Raw genomic sequence first — 14,762 nt, forward strand, 5'->3', positions numbered from 1 at the left:
CTCTCTCTCTCTCTCTCTCTCTCTCCCTCCCTCCCTCCCTCCCTCCCCCTCCCTCGTGGGCACATTCCAGCCCTCTGCCACTTGCTCCAGAGCTGGGTCTCCCAGCGCAGTGGCCTCTCCTCAGAGCCTGGCCACCAGATGAAGGTGGAGGTGTGGAGAAGCAGCAAAACAGAACAGACAGAGCAAATCCACTGCAATTTATGAAAATAATGTTCAGACTCTACATAAACCCTCCAGGCTGACACCCCTGCCCCCCCTAGAGCATGAAGGGGAGGTCTATGTTCTTCTCACCGGTACCCACGTAGATGTAGCCACAGTTCTTGGTGCGGGGAGCATGGAAGAAGGTGAGGCCTGGCCAGAGCAGGCTGCGCAGCACCACCAGTGCGTTGCCCCTCTCCATCTGGATGCTCCAGGACCCTGGAAAGAAGCGGGCAGGAGGGGAGACCTTGGATGCCATGGAGCCAGAGCCCTACCCTGTGTGCAAAGGCCCTCAGTTCCTAGGCAGCCTGGCCTGGGTGCTAAGGTTCCGCTGGGAAAAGGGAAGACAATTTAATTATCTGGCTCTTTCCTCCTCCTGATTGCCTTTTAGCCATTTTGCTGCTCATTAAAACCACTTCCAGAGGGAGGGCAAAGGAAATGAAAAGAGGTGAAGGACACCCTAGTCCATTTTGTTCCTGTCAGCAAGTCTAGTTAAAGGTTGAGTGGGGGAGGAAGTGGAGTCTGCAGGCCGGGGAGATGGGGCCCAGCTCGGGGAGGCTTTCCCAGGCTTCCTCGCCCTATTTGAGAGGTAGTCACCAGTGGCCTGCAGTCCTGGTGCAGTCTGTCCTCTTAGCCACTTTGCTTTCTCTTCCGCAGCCCCAGAAGCCTCTGCTCCGGGACGGATTAGACCTGACCGGGGACGCACAGAAGTTGGGCTGTTTCAGGCCTCCCAGCTCAATAGCCCTTCCTGGCAGCTGGGCGCCTGGGAGCCATGCTTGGCAGGAGGGGACTTGGGCTGCAGCTGATGAGCCTTTGTGTGTGCTGGGTTCTGCCCTGGATTTTTGCTCCCCAGACAGAAGCGGCCCAGCCCGGGGCTGAGTTGTGCAGCCATGAGGACTTGGCGGGAAGGGCCTGATCCAGCTCCAGAACCAAGGGAGGGAGCCCCTGTGTGGGAGGAAGGAGCCTGGGAAAATCGCCTCTGGATGCAGATCTGGAGCTTCTATTCCCCTGCGCACTGAGGCCTCTCCCCGGCCCAGCCACAGCTCTGCTCCGGGCCCTGCCAGAAAGGCAAATGCTTTGAAGGTTTTGGTGTTGGACCAGCCAGTGATGCACTGAGAGCTGCGCTGAGGCCTTCATCGGCTGCCAGCTCAGCCCGGCTGCTTGGCTCCCACCACCCCAGCTTCCCACAGGCCTCCTCCAGCCACGGCCCACCCTGGTCACTCCACACCCAACAGCCTCACGGCTCAGTCCGCACCCACCAGGGGCCACCCTGCGTCTGAGAGACCTGGCCACCGGGAGCCCCTGGGCCCAACGGCGGCTCAACCCTGCTCAGGGGGCCATCACCTTCCCCAGGTCAAAGCCAGAGCTTTCCCCGGGTGCATGTAGGTCAGCTGGCACAGGCCTGCTCAGGAGAGGCCGCCGGCTCAGAGCCCAGCTGAGCACTGCAGCAGCCTGCGCCAGGTGCCACCGCCCCTTCAGGAGAAGGTGAAGTAGGAGCCACAGTGTGGGCTTCACTCCACTCCCCCAAGCCCACACGGTGCTGGCCAGCGGCGTCGAGAAGGAAGAGGGCCCCTGGGTTACCAGCCCCGACTGGGGCACTGGCTGGCCAGAAAAGGGGGTAGTAGTTCCCCTAGCTCCTACAACTTTCCTGTCTGGGCACCTGAGGTTCTCTGCCTCCCAGACCTGCCCTCAGAGTTCGAGAGGCCCTAGCCTGCTGCTTTCCCAGTCACTCATTACAGAAAACAGGTTGCCTGAGGGTAATGAGAGCAAGGGTGTGACAGAACAAAGTGTCCCAGTGCACCATATTCAGCTTTTGGCCAGAAGCACAGACCCCAGGAAGGTACGTTCCCTAACCACCCCCCCCACCCAATCCAGTCACACACAGTACCCAGAGCATCATCTGGGGACAGTCCCTGCCCTTGGAGCCCACAGTCCCACAGCTTTCTTGAGCTGAAAAGGGTCAGGCTCTGCCTCACTTGTCTCTGCCCACCCAGGAGGGCAGCTTACAGCCTGCCTGAGCCAAATGCCCTGGAGAAATGAAATCCTGGAGTCCCCCAGCCTAGACTGCTCTCAGTTCACAGTTGCCAGCCCTTTGACACACCCTGGCAGGGGCCGGCTCCTGACCTTCCCTTGCACAAGGCTGCCCACCTACAGTTTGGCCCCCTACCTCCTGCTCCCCAGTAGATGAAGGGGCCCCACCCCCACCAAGAGCAAGGGGAAAGATGGCAGGGATGCTAGAGAAATGCAGTGCCCCCACTGGGGTAAGGGGGCAGTGCCAAGCAGGCTGCAGGGTGCTGATGGAGAACGGAAGTGGCGTGTGAGGGCCCGGCCAGCCAACAGCACTGCCTCCCTCCCTCCCTTGCATTCCTGTCACACTCCTGTCCTCCTTGTCCCTGGCTCAGCTGGTCGCCCAGGAAACACAGACTCTCAACGTGCCAGGAGTCACGTAGCGTCTACCTGGAGAGCCAGGCACTTGCTGTCACCTTCACCCACTTTTATTGCAAATGCTGGAAAGGCTGGACCCAGCCACTGCCACCATGTCCTCTCAGACTCCAGAGGAAGCAGCCTCCTATGGTCCTGGTCTCTCCCAAGTCCCCAAAACGCGCGTCCTGCTCCCTGGCAGCCAGCCAGTCCTCTACAAGCTGTTTTTTGAGGATGTGTCAGGGGGCAAGTTAGTAAATCAGGAATGGAGCCTCTTGGCAGGAAGTCCTCCTGGGTTGCCCCAGGGTCAGGGGTCTCACTTTGCTAGTGGAAGCCTCAGTCTAGGGTACGTGTCAGAATTACATTCTCCTGCCCTCCTGGAAAAAAGGGTAGCAAAGCTCTGAGATTACATTTGAGGGGGAGAGTGGGCCAGACTAGGGAACAGGGCTCTCCAGCCACAGCAGATGGTTTTAAACTTTCTCCTCAAATCAGCCCCACACTTCTCACACACACAGAAATAGCCATGGGTCCCTTTTCTCAGAGCAGCCGCTCCCCCCACACCAGGGCCACAAGTTATGGGCAAGCCCCCCGGCCCAGAAGCACCCGTCAGCCAGGCTTCCAAGGGACTGGGTGGAAGGAGCCACCTGCACACACACCCCCAAGAGAAAGCTGATCTGGGCACTGTGTTCCTCACCTGTCTGCAGCATTCCTGACTCCTGTCCCCTGCCTCCTCCCCAACCAAGGCCACATTTGAAAGGTAGTTCTCCTGGCAGGCAGGCATCTTGCTGCCCTCTGCTGCCTGAACTGGGCGTTGCTGCCTGGCTCCCAAGTGCTGGAGCCCAAGCGGTCCGGCACCTGGCAGTTTCCTGAGATCTGTGGGCTCCAGCCTTCAAGTGGGGTAAGGAGAGGAGCCCTGCTCCCCAGGGCACCGGTGACCTTTTGTGTGAGGCACCTTCTATTTTACATTTTCACTACCCATCCAGTTTCATTTGATCTTTCAAAACTCTGCGAGGCAAAGACGGTGTCGTCTTGGTCACGACGGCATCCTGCAGCCTGGCACACGGCACCTGCTCAGTGGCTATCTGCTCAGTGAAAGGTTAAGGAGCACTGAACGGCAGAGTGCTGCCGAGAAGTCTGGCCTGACCTGGTGCTCCATCTGTCCCACCTGACTGCAGCCCAAGTTCCGAGAACTCTCGGCTGCTGCCCTTCATGCACAAGGAAGAAGGCTGCCCCCAAAGCTACCCACTCCCACAAAACTCTGCAGACCCCAGGGCACAGCAGGACAGCCAGGGAGGGTAGTGGTGGCACCAGGCAACGTCCCTCCCTCCCCATCCTCTCTTCAGCCAGGGCTTGCCCAGGAACAAGCTGCTGAGCTGGCCCTACCTCCACAGGCACAGAGAGCAGGAGTCCTGGGGACAGGCCCAACCTAAACCATACCTGCTAACAGGTGACAGAGTCCCCTAAGTAGTCACCTCAGTCCCAGAAAGGAAACTGATCCTACCTGGGCAGAAAGCGACTGCCCAAATCCATTCCTCCAGCCAGTGCTGACATCCCAGGGAAGAACTCCTGGGCCCCACTTAGCAGCCAGGCCCTGTGGCCACTATCTGCTTTGCAGACAGCCTCCCAGCACCCTCTCCTCCCTCCCTGGCAGGTAAGGGAGTCTGGGAGCAAAATCAGAGTGTCTGCTTTTCCCCTGACCACCCACACTTCCACCCCCCACACCATGGGCCCCTTTCTAAGCTCCGGGAGGTTTGACTCGGGTACCCCCGTGTGGCAGCGGCCAGAGTGGCCATTCCTTGCTGGCAGCCCTTACCCACTTGGGACCATCACTGGCCCCTGGGGTGCTTCAGTAGCCATGAAATGGCCTCCAGATCCTTGTGTGGCCCTATTTCATCCCTCCATGCACCAGTGCCTTATTGTCACAGACCTGTTCACGAGCCGCTGGCAGCTCCTGCCGCCTTGCCCTAGGCCTCCTACCCCTTGGCCTTCTCGATCCTCCCTGGCCTGCCCCAACTCCCCTCTAAGGCCTTTTTGCTGCTCAAAATAGCACTAATAGAATTCCTGATTTTCATTTGAGTCCCTACTGTGTGTGAGGCACTGCTATAAGCATTTTGTGTGCACACTAACTCAGTTCTCACGACAACCCAATGAGGTAGAAAAGGTCAGTATTCCCTTGGGGGAATGAGGAAATGGAGGCACGGGGAGACTGAGGAGCTTGCCCGAGGTTACACAGCGAGTAAGTGGCAGATTCGGAATCCCAGCCCAGAGCCCTTGCCTCTGCCATCCCACTCTCACCCTGACTGGGAGTGGCCGTGGCTCCTCAGAAGTGTTTCCCCTGTGTGGTGGGCGTGGGTGTTGTCTTGCTGTTCCCACTACCCGCTTAGAAGGAAACACTAATCTGCTTGACACCACAGTTCATGCCAGAGGCCTGGAGTCTAAGGCTCTAACATTTGCTGTGTCGTGGACTTTAGCCCTGTTTCTTCACCTGTAAAATGGGGATAACAACAGTCTCTACCTCCCAGGTTGGCTGTGACAATAAGGGATGGAGAGGGCTGAGTGTAACGCCTGGCACACAAGTAGTGCCGTTGCTTTTATGCGTCATTACTATCCTTATCGCTGTCCCTAGCGTTGCCATCATCAACAGCAGGTCCCTCCGGTTGGAGAAACACCAAACACGGGGAGGAAAAAAGGCAGGGGTGCTGCATCAGCACCTTGAGTCTGGCCCCCAGTTGCCCAGAGCCTGGCAACTGTCTTGGGCTAGGGCATCCGAGCAAGAGCGTCTTCCCAGGGCTTGTGAAGCTCAGAGGAAGGAAATGGGGTCTCTGTGACCCCATCCCCCAAACTCTGGGTGTGTGCCTGGGCCAGGTGGGCCCTGAAGAACAGGAAGACCTCGGAGGCTGCACGTCTTAAGATTAAAAAGTACCACACACATAGCAGGAAGCAAATGTACAGAACTCATTTCCTTAGCAGGTGGTTTGCCCTTCGGTCGGTCAGCAGCCACTCACGGAGCACCAGCTATGTGACAAGCACCGGATCTAACCGCAAAACTTACAACGGAGATGGATGTGTGGCTGGTATTTTCAGGGATCTTTTCAGAGATGGTTGGGGGAGGATTCTCAACCTGCCTCCTTCAAGACCAATAATGGAAATCAGAAGAGGCACCGAGGGACTTCCTTTCTGTGGAAGACAGTACTTCCTTTTGTCTGCAGACACGTACCGTCTGTTTATTATGAGCTGAGCCTGTATTGGGCCCTGGGGAAGCCCCCACCCTCAAGGACCTCCAGTGAGCCACCCGTTCCCACTCAGGCCCTTGGTTCCAATCTCAGAGGAGAATGGCAGATAGCATGGCCCACTGCTCTGACCTGGGGGCGGACCCAATGTCCTCCAGGCTATTACCTTTGGGGATGTCATGCTCTAAGGAGTCCATGAAGTCCAGGGAGGGATCCAGGTCAGCCTTCTCAAGCAAGGTCTTGTTCTTCAGCTGAACAGGCTCCCTGAAGTGGAAGTAGGAACTGAGCTTCTTGGCTTCAGACAAGGAGAGTCCTAAAAGAAGGTGGTATGGTCAACCCCAAACCACACAGCACCCCCTTTCTCCACGCACAGGGACCACATGGAGGGGCCTGCAAACGACTCAGTCAGAGACTGACCGAGAACTAAAGGGAGAAAAAGGAGTAGTGTTCTGTCAGCCAAAGCTTGGCCCAGGCCCTGCAATGAGGAGAGATCAAGGAGGAAGAAGGTGGGAAAGGCAGGGAGCCCAGACCCACGCAAAGCCTGGGACCCAGGTAGGAGAACCCTCAGGCAGAAAAGAGTGGGGTCCAGTGACTGGGCAGCCCATGCCAACCACCGATGCCAGGCCATTGGGCACATCTTTCCAAGTGATATGGCCAGAGCTGTTCTTTCTCTGAGGAAGTGAACAGTTTCCCCAGAATTCTCAGAATGTATCCGACTATGCTTGGAAAGAGATGCTTTCCTGCCCTTGAGAGGGGCCCTGGAGAACTCACCTTCAAAAGTCCGATTGACATGGATAGGTCCGAAAGGGGTCTTAAAAAGGGCTCCTCGGGGGATGATAGCCACAGCCTTGTCAATCTGGTCGATGATAGACACCAAGCGGGTCTCTTCCTTGATCTGGACCTAAGGAGACGGGATGAGCCATCCTACCAGAGTACTGTGCCCACTCACCACTGGTGCAAAGGCCCTCTGTATGACCATCTGACCTGGGTCACCACAGTGTAATGCCAACTCCATGGAAAATCATGCTGGGCAAGCCCTCGCCTTCCCTCCGCTCAAGATTTTCTTCCGTTCTTCCTTCCTTCCTTCCCTCCCTCCCTCTTTTTTAAATTGTTAATACAGACTGGTCGTGCAATATTCAAAACTACTATAAAAAAGTAGTCTCTCTTGCCCCATCCCTAGCCCCCCAACTGCCTTCACTGGAGACAACCACCATTAACAGCTTCTTATATTCTCTTCCAGAAACATATCATATTTAAATGTTCTTATTTTGCCTTTTTAAAATACAAAAGCAATCATGCTTGTTGTAGAATATTAGGTAACATAGAAATCATTTATTAAATACTTAAAGGAGGGGTGCCTGACTGGCTCAGTCGTTAACCAGCCAACTCTTGGTTTCTTTTGGCTCAGTTCATGATCTTGTGGTTCATGAGTTCAAGCCCCACATCAGACTCTGGGCTGATGGTGCAGAGCCTGCTTGGGATTCTCTCTCTCCCTCTCTCTGTGCCCCTCCCAACTCTCTCTCTTCTCTCTCTCAAAACAATAAACTTTAAAAAATAAATAAAATACTTGAATTAAAACCACTTCAAATCCCACCTCCTAAAGAGAATCACTAATAACATATTGGTATATTTCCATATATATATATATATATATATATATATATATATATATGTAACAAAATTAGAGTCACAGTTCATATTGTTTCAGATCCTGCTCTTTAACATTATTTCTCAAGCATCACCTCATATTATAACATTTTTATGCAGATGAAATTTGGTTACAATCAATATCAAGGGCCACCCTGAATAAAAGGACTTCATAGAGGTGTCTGTGGGAAAAGCAGCACTTGACAGGGAAAATGTGTCACCAGGGACCCTGAGAGTCACTCAGCCACCTATTTCCCATGAGCTGCCAACAAGAAATTTTATAAATTAGATAGAAACTAAGACTCAGTATGTGGCCAGGCCAGGGGCTTCAACTGCGTCACCTCATGTAATATGCACAAGCCTACAAAGTAGTTATAATTATCCCAATTTTACAGGAATAAGACTCAGGAGGGTTAAGTTTGTCAGGGGGAAAGGGGAAGAGGAGTGGGGATGCCAGGTGAGGCATCACAGGCCTAGACCTAGACTTTTGGTATCATCCAGATTCAAGGGCAAAGACTGTGTTTTGAATTCCAGGTTTGTCGAGTTTCAATATGTTGAGCTCCTTATGTTTTGACCTAGCAATTCCATTTGTAGGAATTGAACCTTCAGACAGCATGCACATAAAATGGAAATGACGTTATGTACAAGGTCATTCACTGTGCCCCTGCTTGTCAGAGCTAAAACTTGAAGACCTGCATTTCATGATTAAGACTCGTGAAATTTGGTACATTCATGCAATGGTAAAAAGAATGGGGAGGCTCTTTAGAGCACTGCCATAGAAAGACCCCCAAAATATATTAGGTAAAAAAAAAAGCAAGGTGCAGAGCTGTGTTCATAATATGCTGCCACTTGTTTTCTCTTAAGATAAACAGAGAATATGTAGAGGTAAGGTATTTGCCGAGGCTTGTATTTGCATAAAGTGCCTCGGAAGTTGAGCTTCTGAAACTTTAATGTGTATTCGAATCCCCTTGGAATGTGTTAAAATTCAGATCCTGATCCCAGCCCAAGATTGTACATTCCTAACTCGCAAGGCATGGTGATGCTTCTGATCCAGACTGCAATTTGTGTAGCAAGATTTGGACACGCGTGCACATACACATAAAATGGTTACATTGATGCCCCCCCTCTCCCAGAAAGTGGGCCTGGGTGACCGGTAGACAGGGACGAGAGGGACATTTTCGCTAAATTCCTTTTTGTGTCTTTGAATTTCGAACCATGTGGATATATTATCTAGAAAAATAAAAACATATAAAAAGATACAAGAGGCTGTGCACATCCCAGTGCCCTAGAGCGCAACACAGACCCCCCTCTCCCCGCCCCTGCCCAGAGCCAGGTGGCTGATAGAGTGGCTCATCCACTCTCCCCCGTGTCGCTCAGGAGCTGAGTGGGGTTATGCTGATGCCCCCACAATTTCTATTGGGCTGGGTTTTGGATAGCCCAGGCTTTCTTTGTCCTCCTCCGCTTGTCTTCACTTACCACCACTTCCTCTTCAAAGACCTTTCCGCCCTCGTTTATCTTCTGCAGCTCAGTGTGTTCATACTCATGTGAGGGGTCCCCCATGAAGCGGCCCTTCACCACAGACGTCTGTGCCATCATCTCCTCCGTGGCAGGGGGCAAGAGGCTCCACTCCATGCAGTTCAGGCTGCCAACAACATCCCCACGGACCTGGTTCCCAACTACCCCTCTCACTCAGGCTTCCTGCCACTGCCCCTTCTCTTGAGGGATGAAGCTCAAGAAAAGAGTCAGTCACAGCTCTCCCCTTGGAAGGTGTACCCCACCCCCACATGTGATGCAAATTCCATTTTATTTTGTAAAAGTTCACAAAAGCTTCGTGTATGCCAAAATTCCAAGAACTTCTTCCTAGATATCTGCACTGTGAGATTCCTGATGAATTTCTAGAACTTCAATTACAGGCAACTCCGCTTTGCTGAACCCCAAATTCATGCTCAGCCTGCCTACTGAACCAACAGCATGGCCGTCTTCCCGCATTTCTCAGGGAAGCCAGCTCAGGCCACAGGGCCCATCCTCTGAGGTCTCCAGCGCTGACCAGCCAGATGCTTCTTTCCCCTCCCACCAGGAGAGGGCATCCTCCCCTCCACTCTAACCCACTTGGCCTGTGTCGCAGGCTGCTCATCTTTCTGCCCTTCCCTCTCTGCTGGCTCCTTTCTCAACATCAAAACTTCTCAGCTTCCCAAATCAACACCCCCCCAAGTCCATGGCCTGCTAAAAAATATCCTCTTCCTGTTCCCCTCTCCTCTCTCTCCAGCTCTGAATAATAATCTCAGAACAGGGGTGCCTGGCTGGCTCAGTCCGTAGAGTATATGCTACTTGATGTCAGAGTCATGAGTTCAAGCCCCACATTGGATGGGAAGCCTACTTAAAAAAAACAAAAAACACCTCAGGGGCACGTTGGTGGCTCAGCCGGTTGAGCATCTGACTCCTATTTTTGGCTTAGGTCATGATCCTGGGGTTGTGGGATTAAGTCTACTTGGGATTCTTTCTTTCTCCCTCTGCCCCTCTCCCCCATGCTCGCTCTCTAAATAAATATCCCAAAACAACTTGCTCTGTGAAAGCCTTTCTTCCCCTCCCCTTTACTCTGCCCACTACATGGTCATTTCTGCCCCCACCATCCCCCAAAAATGGCTTAGGAGGTCATTCATGGGACCTAAAAACCAACAAATGCATTCCATTTCTGTTTCCTTTGACATCTCCCTTCTCCCTCCTTCACTGCCCTAAATATTCCCAGGGATCTATTCTTGCCCCCCTTTTTCTCTCTGCAGGCTGGCCCACCTGACTCTTAAGAGACTTAGGTACTGTCTAGTTGGTGTCCAGAATCCAACCACCTCTTACCACTCCACTGTTCCCCACTGGTCCAAGTCCCTATCTACTCTTACCTAGATATTACAGTAGCCTCCCAACTGGTCTCCCCAATTCCATACCTGCTCCCCTTTCAGTCTCATTCCCACCCAACTGCTAGATCATGTCTCTGTGCACAAGCTTCCCACACTTCCCATGAAGCCCACTCCTTGCAATGCCCTGCAAGATTGTCCTTGGTCCCTTACCTCTCTGACCTCATGTCTTACAATGCTCCTGCTCACTTACTCCTCTCCAGCCGCACTAGCTTCTATAGGGTTCCATCCACCAACACTAAACACACATCTGCCTTGAGCCCTTTTCACTTGCCTGGAATTCTCTTCCTTCAGATAAACACATAGCTCACTTTCTCAGTTGCTTCAGGACTCTTCACAAATGTTACCTTATCAGAGAGACTGTCTCTGACCACCCTATTTAAAACAGTACCCCATCCTGTATTCTCTATCCCTCTCAGCACTGCACACCAGCAGACATGCAATGTATGTGTTTATATATTGTTTCACACACACACACACACACACACACACACACACACACACACACACTATAATGTAAACTCTATAAAGGCAAGGACTTTGTCTCATTTACTACTGAATTCCTGGTGCCTAGATCAATGCCTGGCACATAGTAGGTGCTGAAGAGATAAAAATCTTATGGAACAAAATGAGTCCCAAATCTTTATCTTCAGTCCAGATTTTTTTATCTGGACTTCAGCTTTGTACTTTAATATGCCTCCTTATGACCCTGCTCCCCAGTCACCTCATATCAAGTTCACTGGGGCTTCCCTAGTCCTACTTCCAGATTTCTGTCCCTGTGGGTGGCACCAGCACTTACCCAACTGCCTTAGCTGGAAGGAGGGTCAACCTTGACCTCTTCTTCACCTGCCCCATTCAGACCCAAGTTCTGACAGTGCTACCGTCTACATCTTTCCCACCCATCTCCTCCCCTATTCCCTCAGCTACCTCTTCCTTTCAGTCTCCTTCATCCGGACACTGCAACACACTCCTGAATGCTCACCCACTTCCAGGCTGGCATGCCCACTCAGATATAAACAGGCTCTTGTTGCTTAAGGCCCCTCAATGGCTCCCCATAGCCTACAAACAAAGTTCAACCACCGCCTCCCCGAGCCTCTCCATCCAGTCTGCATAAACACCCTTGCCCGCCACTATCATGTTTACCTACCTGCTGTTCTCCCAAACACTCCAAGTCCATTGCAGCCAAGATTGCAGAACCATTCCCTCTAACTGGCATGCCTTTCCCTCACACCTTCCTGAGGAACTCATCAGCTTTCAGATCTCAACAGATCTCTTACTCCCTTAGCAGTCTTATTTAATTGCTCTCTAGAAGGCCTTGGTCCCCCTTTGTATACATTTCTGTTCAGGTGTTAACACACTTTGCTGTAATTGCAGGGTTATGTGTCAGTCTTCCTTCCTAGGATGTGAATAACTTGGAGACTGGTGAGACTTGGCCATCTTTGTAACCCTGTCTACACAGAACGCATCCAATCAATGTTGCATTGATGCACGACAGATACATGAAGTCTCCCAACTCCCTGCGGCCTGAAAGGGTTGTTTTGTAAGGTGGTGAGCTTCCCAGCATCGCTGCAGGTAGTCAAGACTGGCAGGATGGCCCTGTATGGTAGCGTCCAGTGAATTTTCCCCAGTTTGATATCCCTTTTCTACTATTCTGCATTGGTTCTCTACTTCCTAGACTGCCTCCTTTTGTGAGCCAACTCCTACTCCACCAAAGATGCTCCTGCATCCCCTTCTAAACAGCACCTCATTACCCTCCAGGACTTCTAACCCTTTCCAAACTGCCCTCAATACCAGGACGTACCTAGCGTCCACGCCGGGTCTCCATTGTCCAGGAACTTTCACCTTGCTCTGCCTACGTTCTTAGCCCGGCCTCTATTATAAACCCACCAGCCTCCAAATTGTTCTCCTCCCCCTGTCCCGCCCCTGCTCTGCGCTGTTCTCATGCCCCCCACCCCCACCCCACCTTGCCCTATAGGCCTCGCTCCTTTCGATTCCATCCACACCCACCCCATCCCAGCCTCCTAGTGGCGCCCCCTTCAGTAGCCCGGGGCCTCTGCCTCCACCTGTAGAGGGTCTTGCGTGGTGCGAGCTGGTCCTCACTCAGGCCCTGCGCGATGTAATAATCGGCGACAAGGCCGAGGATGCGGCCCCAGAAGAGGACCCGATCATAGCGGTAGTCGCGTTTCACCAGCAGAAGAGAGGTAAGTAGAGAGGCCCGACGGTCCGGGCTGAGGCCCTGCCCACTGCCGGACGCCAGCTCCAGCGACAGCAGGAGGCTCTCTGCGTCCATCGTGACCAAGGCTCGGCTCAACGCCTGCCAGGTTGCTAGGAGAAGCTGTCTCCGTGGAGACCAAAGCCCTGCCCTCCCTAGGGCAGTAAGGATTCCACTCACCGCCTGTGGGCCCCGCCCTCTTAGAGCCTTAGGCCAGCCCTGCTCCCCACCCAGCCCTTCAGAAAAGCTGGGTCGCACACTAGCTCCCATACTTTCCTTCTTGCGTTGGGGACCTCATGTGTTCAGCTGTGACAGTAATGGCGTAGTTTCCCCTAACATAGGTAGGCTACAGTGTGGGATTGAAGGTCCCCAGTTCCATAGATATTTTTGCCTTTCCCTGAGCCCTTCAAATAGTTGACATTTATTGAGTCCTCATTCTATATGGAATGGGGGCTCGGGAAAAAAACAGAACAGTGACATTAGCCGTATTATTTCACTCCAGTTGTGTCCCTTCTTAGCCTCAGAATTGTGTAAAGAATTTGCGATCCTCCTGGCTCTAAAAGTCTAAGAATCTGGAGCACCTACGTGGCTCAGTGGGTTAAGCACCCAACTCTTGATTTCCACTCAGGTCATGATCTCGCAGTTTGTGAGTTCAAGCCCCCCATTCCGCTCAGTGCTCACAGCGCAGAGCCTATTTCGGATCCTCTGTCTCCCACTTTCTGCCCCTCCCCTGTGCATGCTCTCTCCCTGAAAAATAAACAAACATTGAAATAATAAAAAAGTCTAGGTATCTAAGATAATTAATCCCCCTGCCCCCACCCCCAAGTCCTACAGAATGGGGTCCATCGTTCCATTCTCTTCAGTCTTCATGAGATGTCTATTTACTCCTTCCATAGGACTATTCCACCCAAGTGACAAATGGAAACCTAGGCACTGGGGCAAGGTACAGACCTACACCTTGGGAAAACAGGATGTGAAGAGAAATACAAAAAGGATGACATCACTTGCCACCTACATTTAGCTATCTCGGGCACCACAACAGTTGCCTTTAGGCCCAAATGGTAGCAACACATGAAAGGCCAGAACCCCACTGCAGCTGGGGCTCTTTACTCCCTGGGCTAGAGACACTACTTCACACCCACCTCTGGAGTCCCCAGTCAAGGTCAAACAGATGAACAGATGCCTACAGCATCTACTTCCCTGTTGTCAGGGAAGGAGATTGGACTTGTTAATATTAACTGATCTCATTTCTGGATTCCTTTGGAGAGGACTCATGGAATTAGAATGACCTGAGCCCCAGTGCCAAGCCAAGAGAGAAATAAGTGTCTAAATTACCCAGATAATTACTTTGTTTTGATTATCTGGACATTGTTTATAAAGACTTTTAAAATTTGAGGGAGCTGATGGTCTAATGTGTCTTCCATCTCAAAAAACAATTTGTAACTCCCCTGTTGAACACTCTCCCTCTGCTCAGACACTTTGGTCTATCCATTCCCAAGTGGGAGGTATGGCCCCGTTCCTTTTGTAAGGCAACATCCTCAGATAGAAAACTAGCAGAAATTCTAACTGGTGAAATAGGCTTCAATTGGTCATAGCCCTGAAAGTAACTCAGACCTTTTGTTCTCATTGATTCCAGATTTACTTACACTTACTAATGGCAGGTGCCTTGTCAGGAACCATTGTGAAGCCAGAAAAGGAAGTCCTGAGGCCTTCCGATGCTAGCACTTTTGGCAGACTAAATCAGGTTAACTATTTCAGAGTAAGACCACACAGTACTAAGCCTCTGGAGCCAAGTGGACTGGGTTAGAATCCAGGTTTCACCATGTAGGCAAGTTGTTCAATTTCCCCAAGCCTCATCTATAAACTGGGAACAATACGTACTATGGAAGGTTGTTACATGAGATAATGTATGTAAAGTGCTTAAAATGTAATATACAATATAAACTATTTTTTTCTTAAAAGACAAGAACATTCTTCTTAAAAATAAAAAATAGTAAATATTTATATTGTCCCCATTTACACACACACACACACACACACACACACACACACACCTACCTACCTATCTCCAACACCAGCAAGGTAAGGATTCTGTCTTCAATTCGCTTCCAAGAAATAAGCAGGTGTTCTCAGGAACTAAGAGCA

At 51.8% G+C, this 14,762-nt stretch overlaps 1 protein-coding gene across 2 annotated transcripts; it reads right to left on the reverse strand.

Moving 5' to 3' along the window:
• Positions 1 to 182: 182 nt before the first annotated feature.
• On the reverse strand, positions 183 to 13,329 carry RSPH9 (radial spoke head component 9). 2 transcript variants are annotated; one of them, XM_015071203.3, is made up of 5 exons: positions 12,469 to 13,320; positions 8,973 to 9,138; positions 6,621 to 6,750; positions 6,016 to 6,162; positions 183 to 417 (listed from the first exon to the last, which is right to left on the reverse strand). In XM_015071203.3, exons 1-5 carry the CDS (start codon positions 12,885 to 12,887, stop codon positions 257 to 259), a joined length of 1,023 nt encoding a protein of 340 aa, XP_014926689.2. In that variant the 5' UTR covers positions 12,888 to 13,320; the 3' UTR covers positions 183 to 256. The 2 variants fall into 2 exon arrangements, with proteins under 2 accessions (XP_014926689.2, XP_026913467.2); XM_027057666.2 differs by lacking the exon at positions 183 to 417 and adding an exon at positions 427 to 5,796 and having other exon boundaries at positions 12,469 to 13,329.
• Positions 13,330 to 14,762: the final 1,433 nt, after the last annotated feature.

This window comes from Acinonyx jubatus, chromosome B2 (assembly GCF_027475565.1).
Source record: "Acinonyx jubatus isolate Ajub_Pintada_27869175 chromosome B2, VMU_Ajub_asm_v1.0, whole genome shotgun sequence".
NCBI lineage: Eukaryota > Metazoa > Chordata > Mammalia > Carnivora > Felidae > Acinonyx > Acinonyx jubatus.

Bases quoted from the DNA above. Each gene is read 5' to 3' on its own strand.
- RSPH9 (XM_015071203.3), bottom strand. From the start codon at position 12,887: ATGGGAGCTAGTGTGCGACCCAGCTTTTCTGAAGGGCTGGGTGGGGAG. The intron at 9,139-12,468 runs GTGGAGGCAGAG...TGTTGTTGGCAG, and splicing joins CCACGCAAGACCCTCTACAG to CCTGAACTGCATGGAGTGGA. The intron at 6,163-6,620 runs GTGAGTTCTCCA...ACCTTCTTTTAG, and splicing joins TGTCAATCGGACTTTTGAAG to GACTCTCCTTGTCTGAAGCC.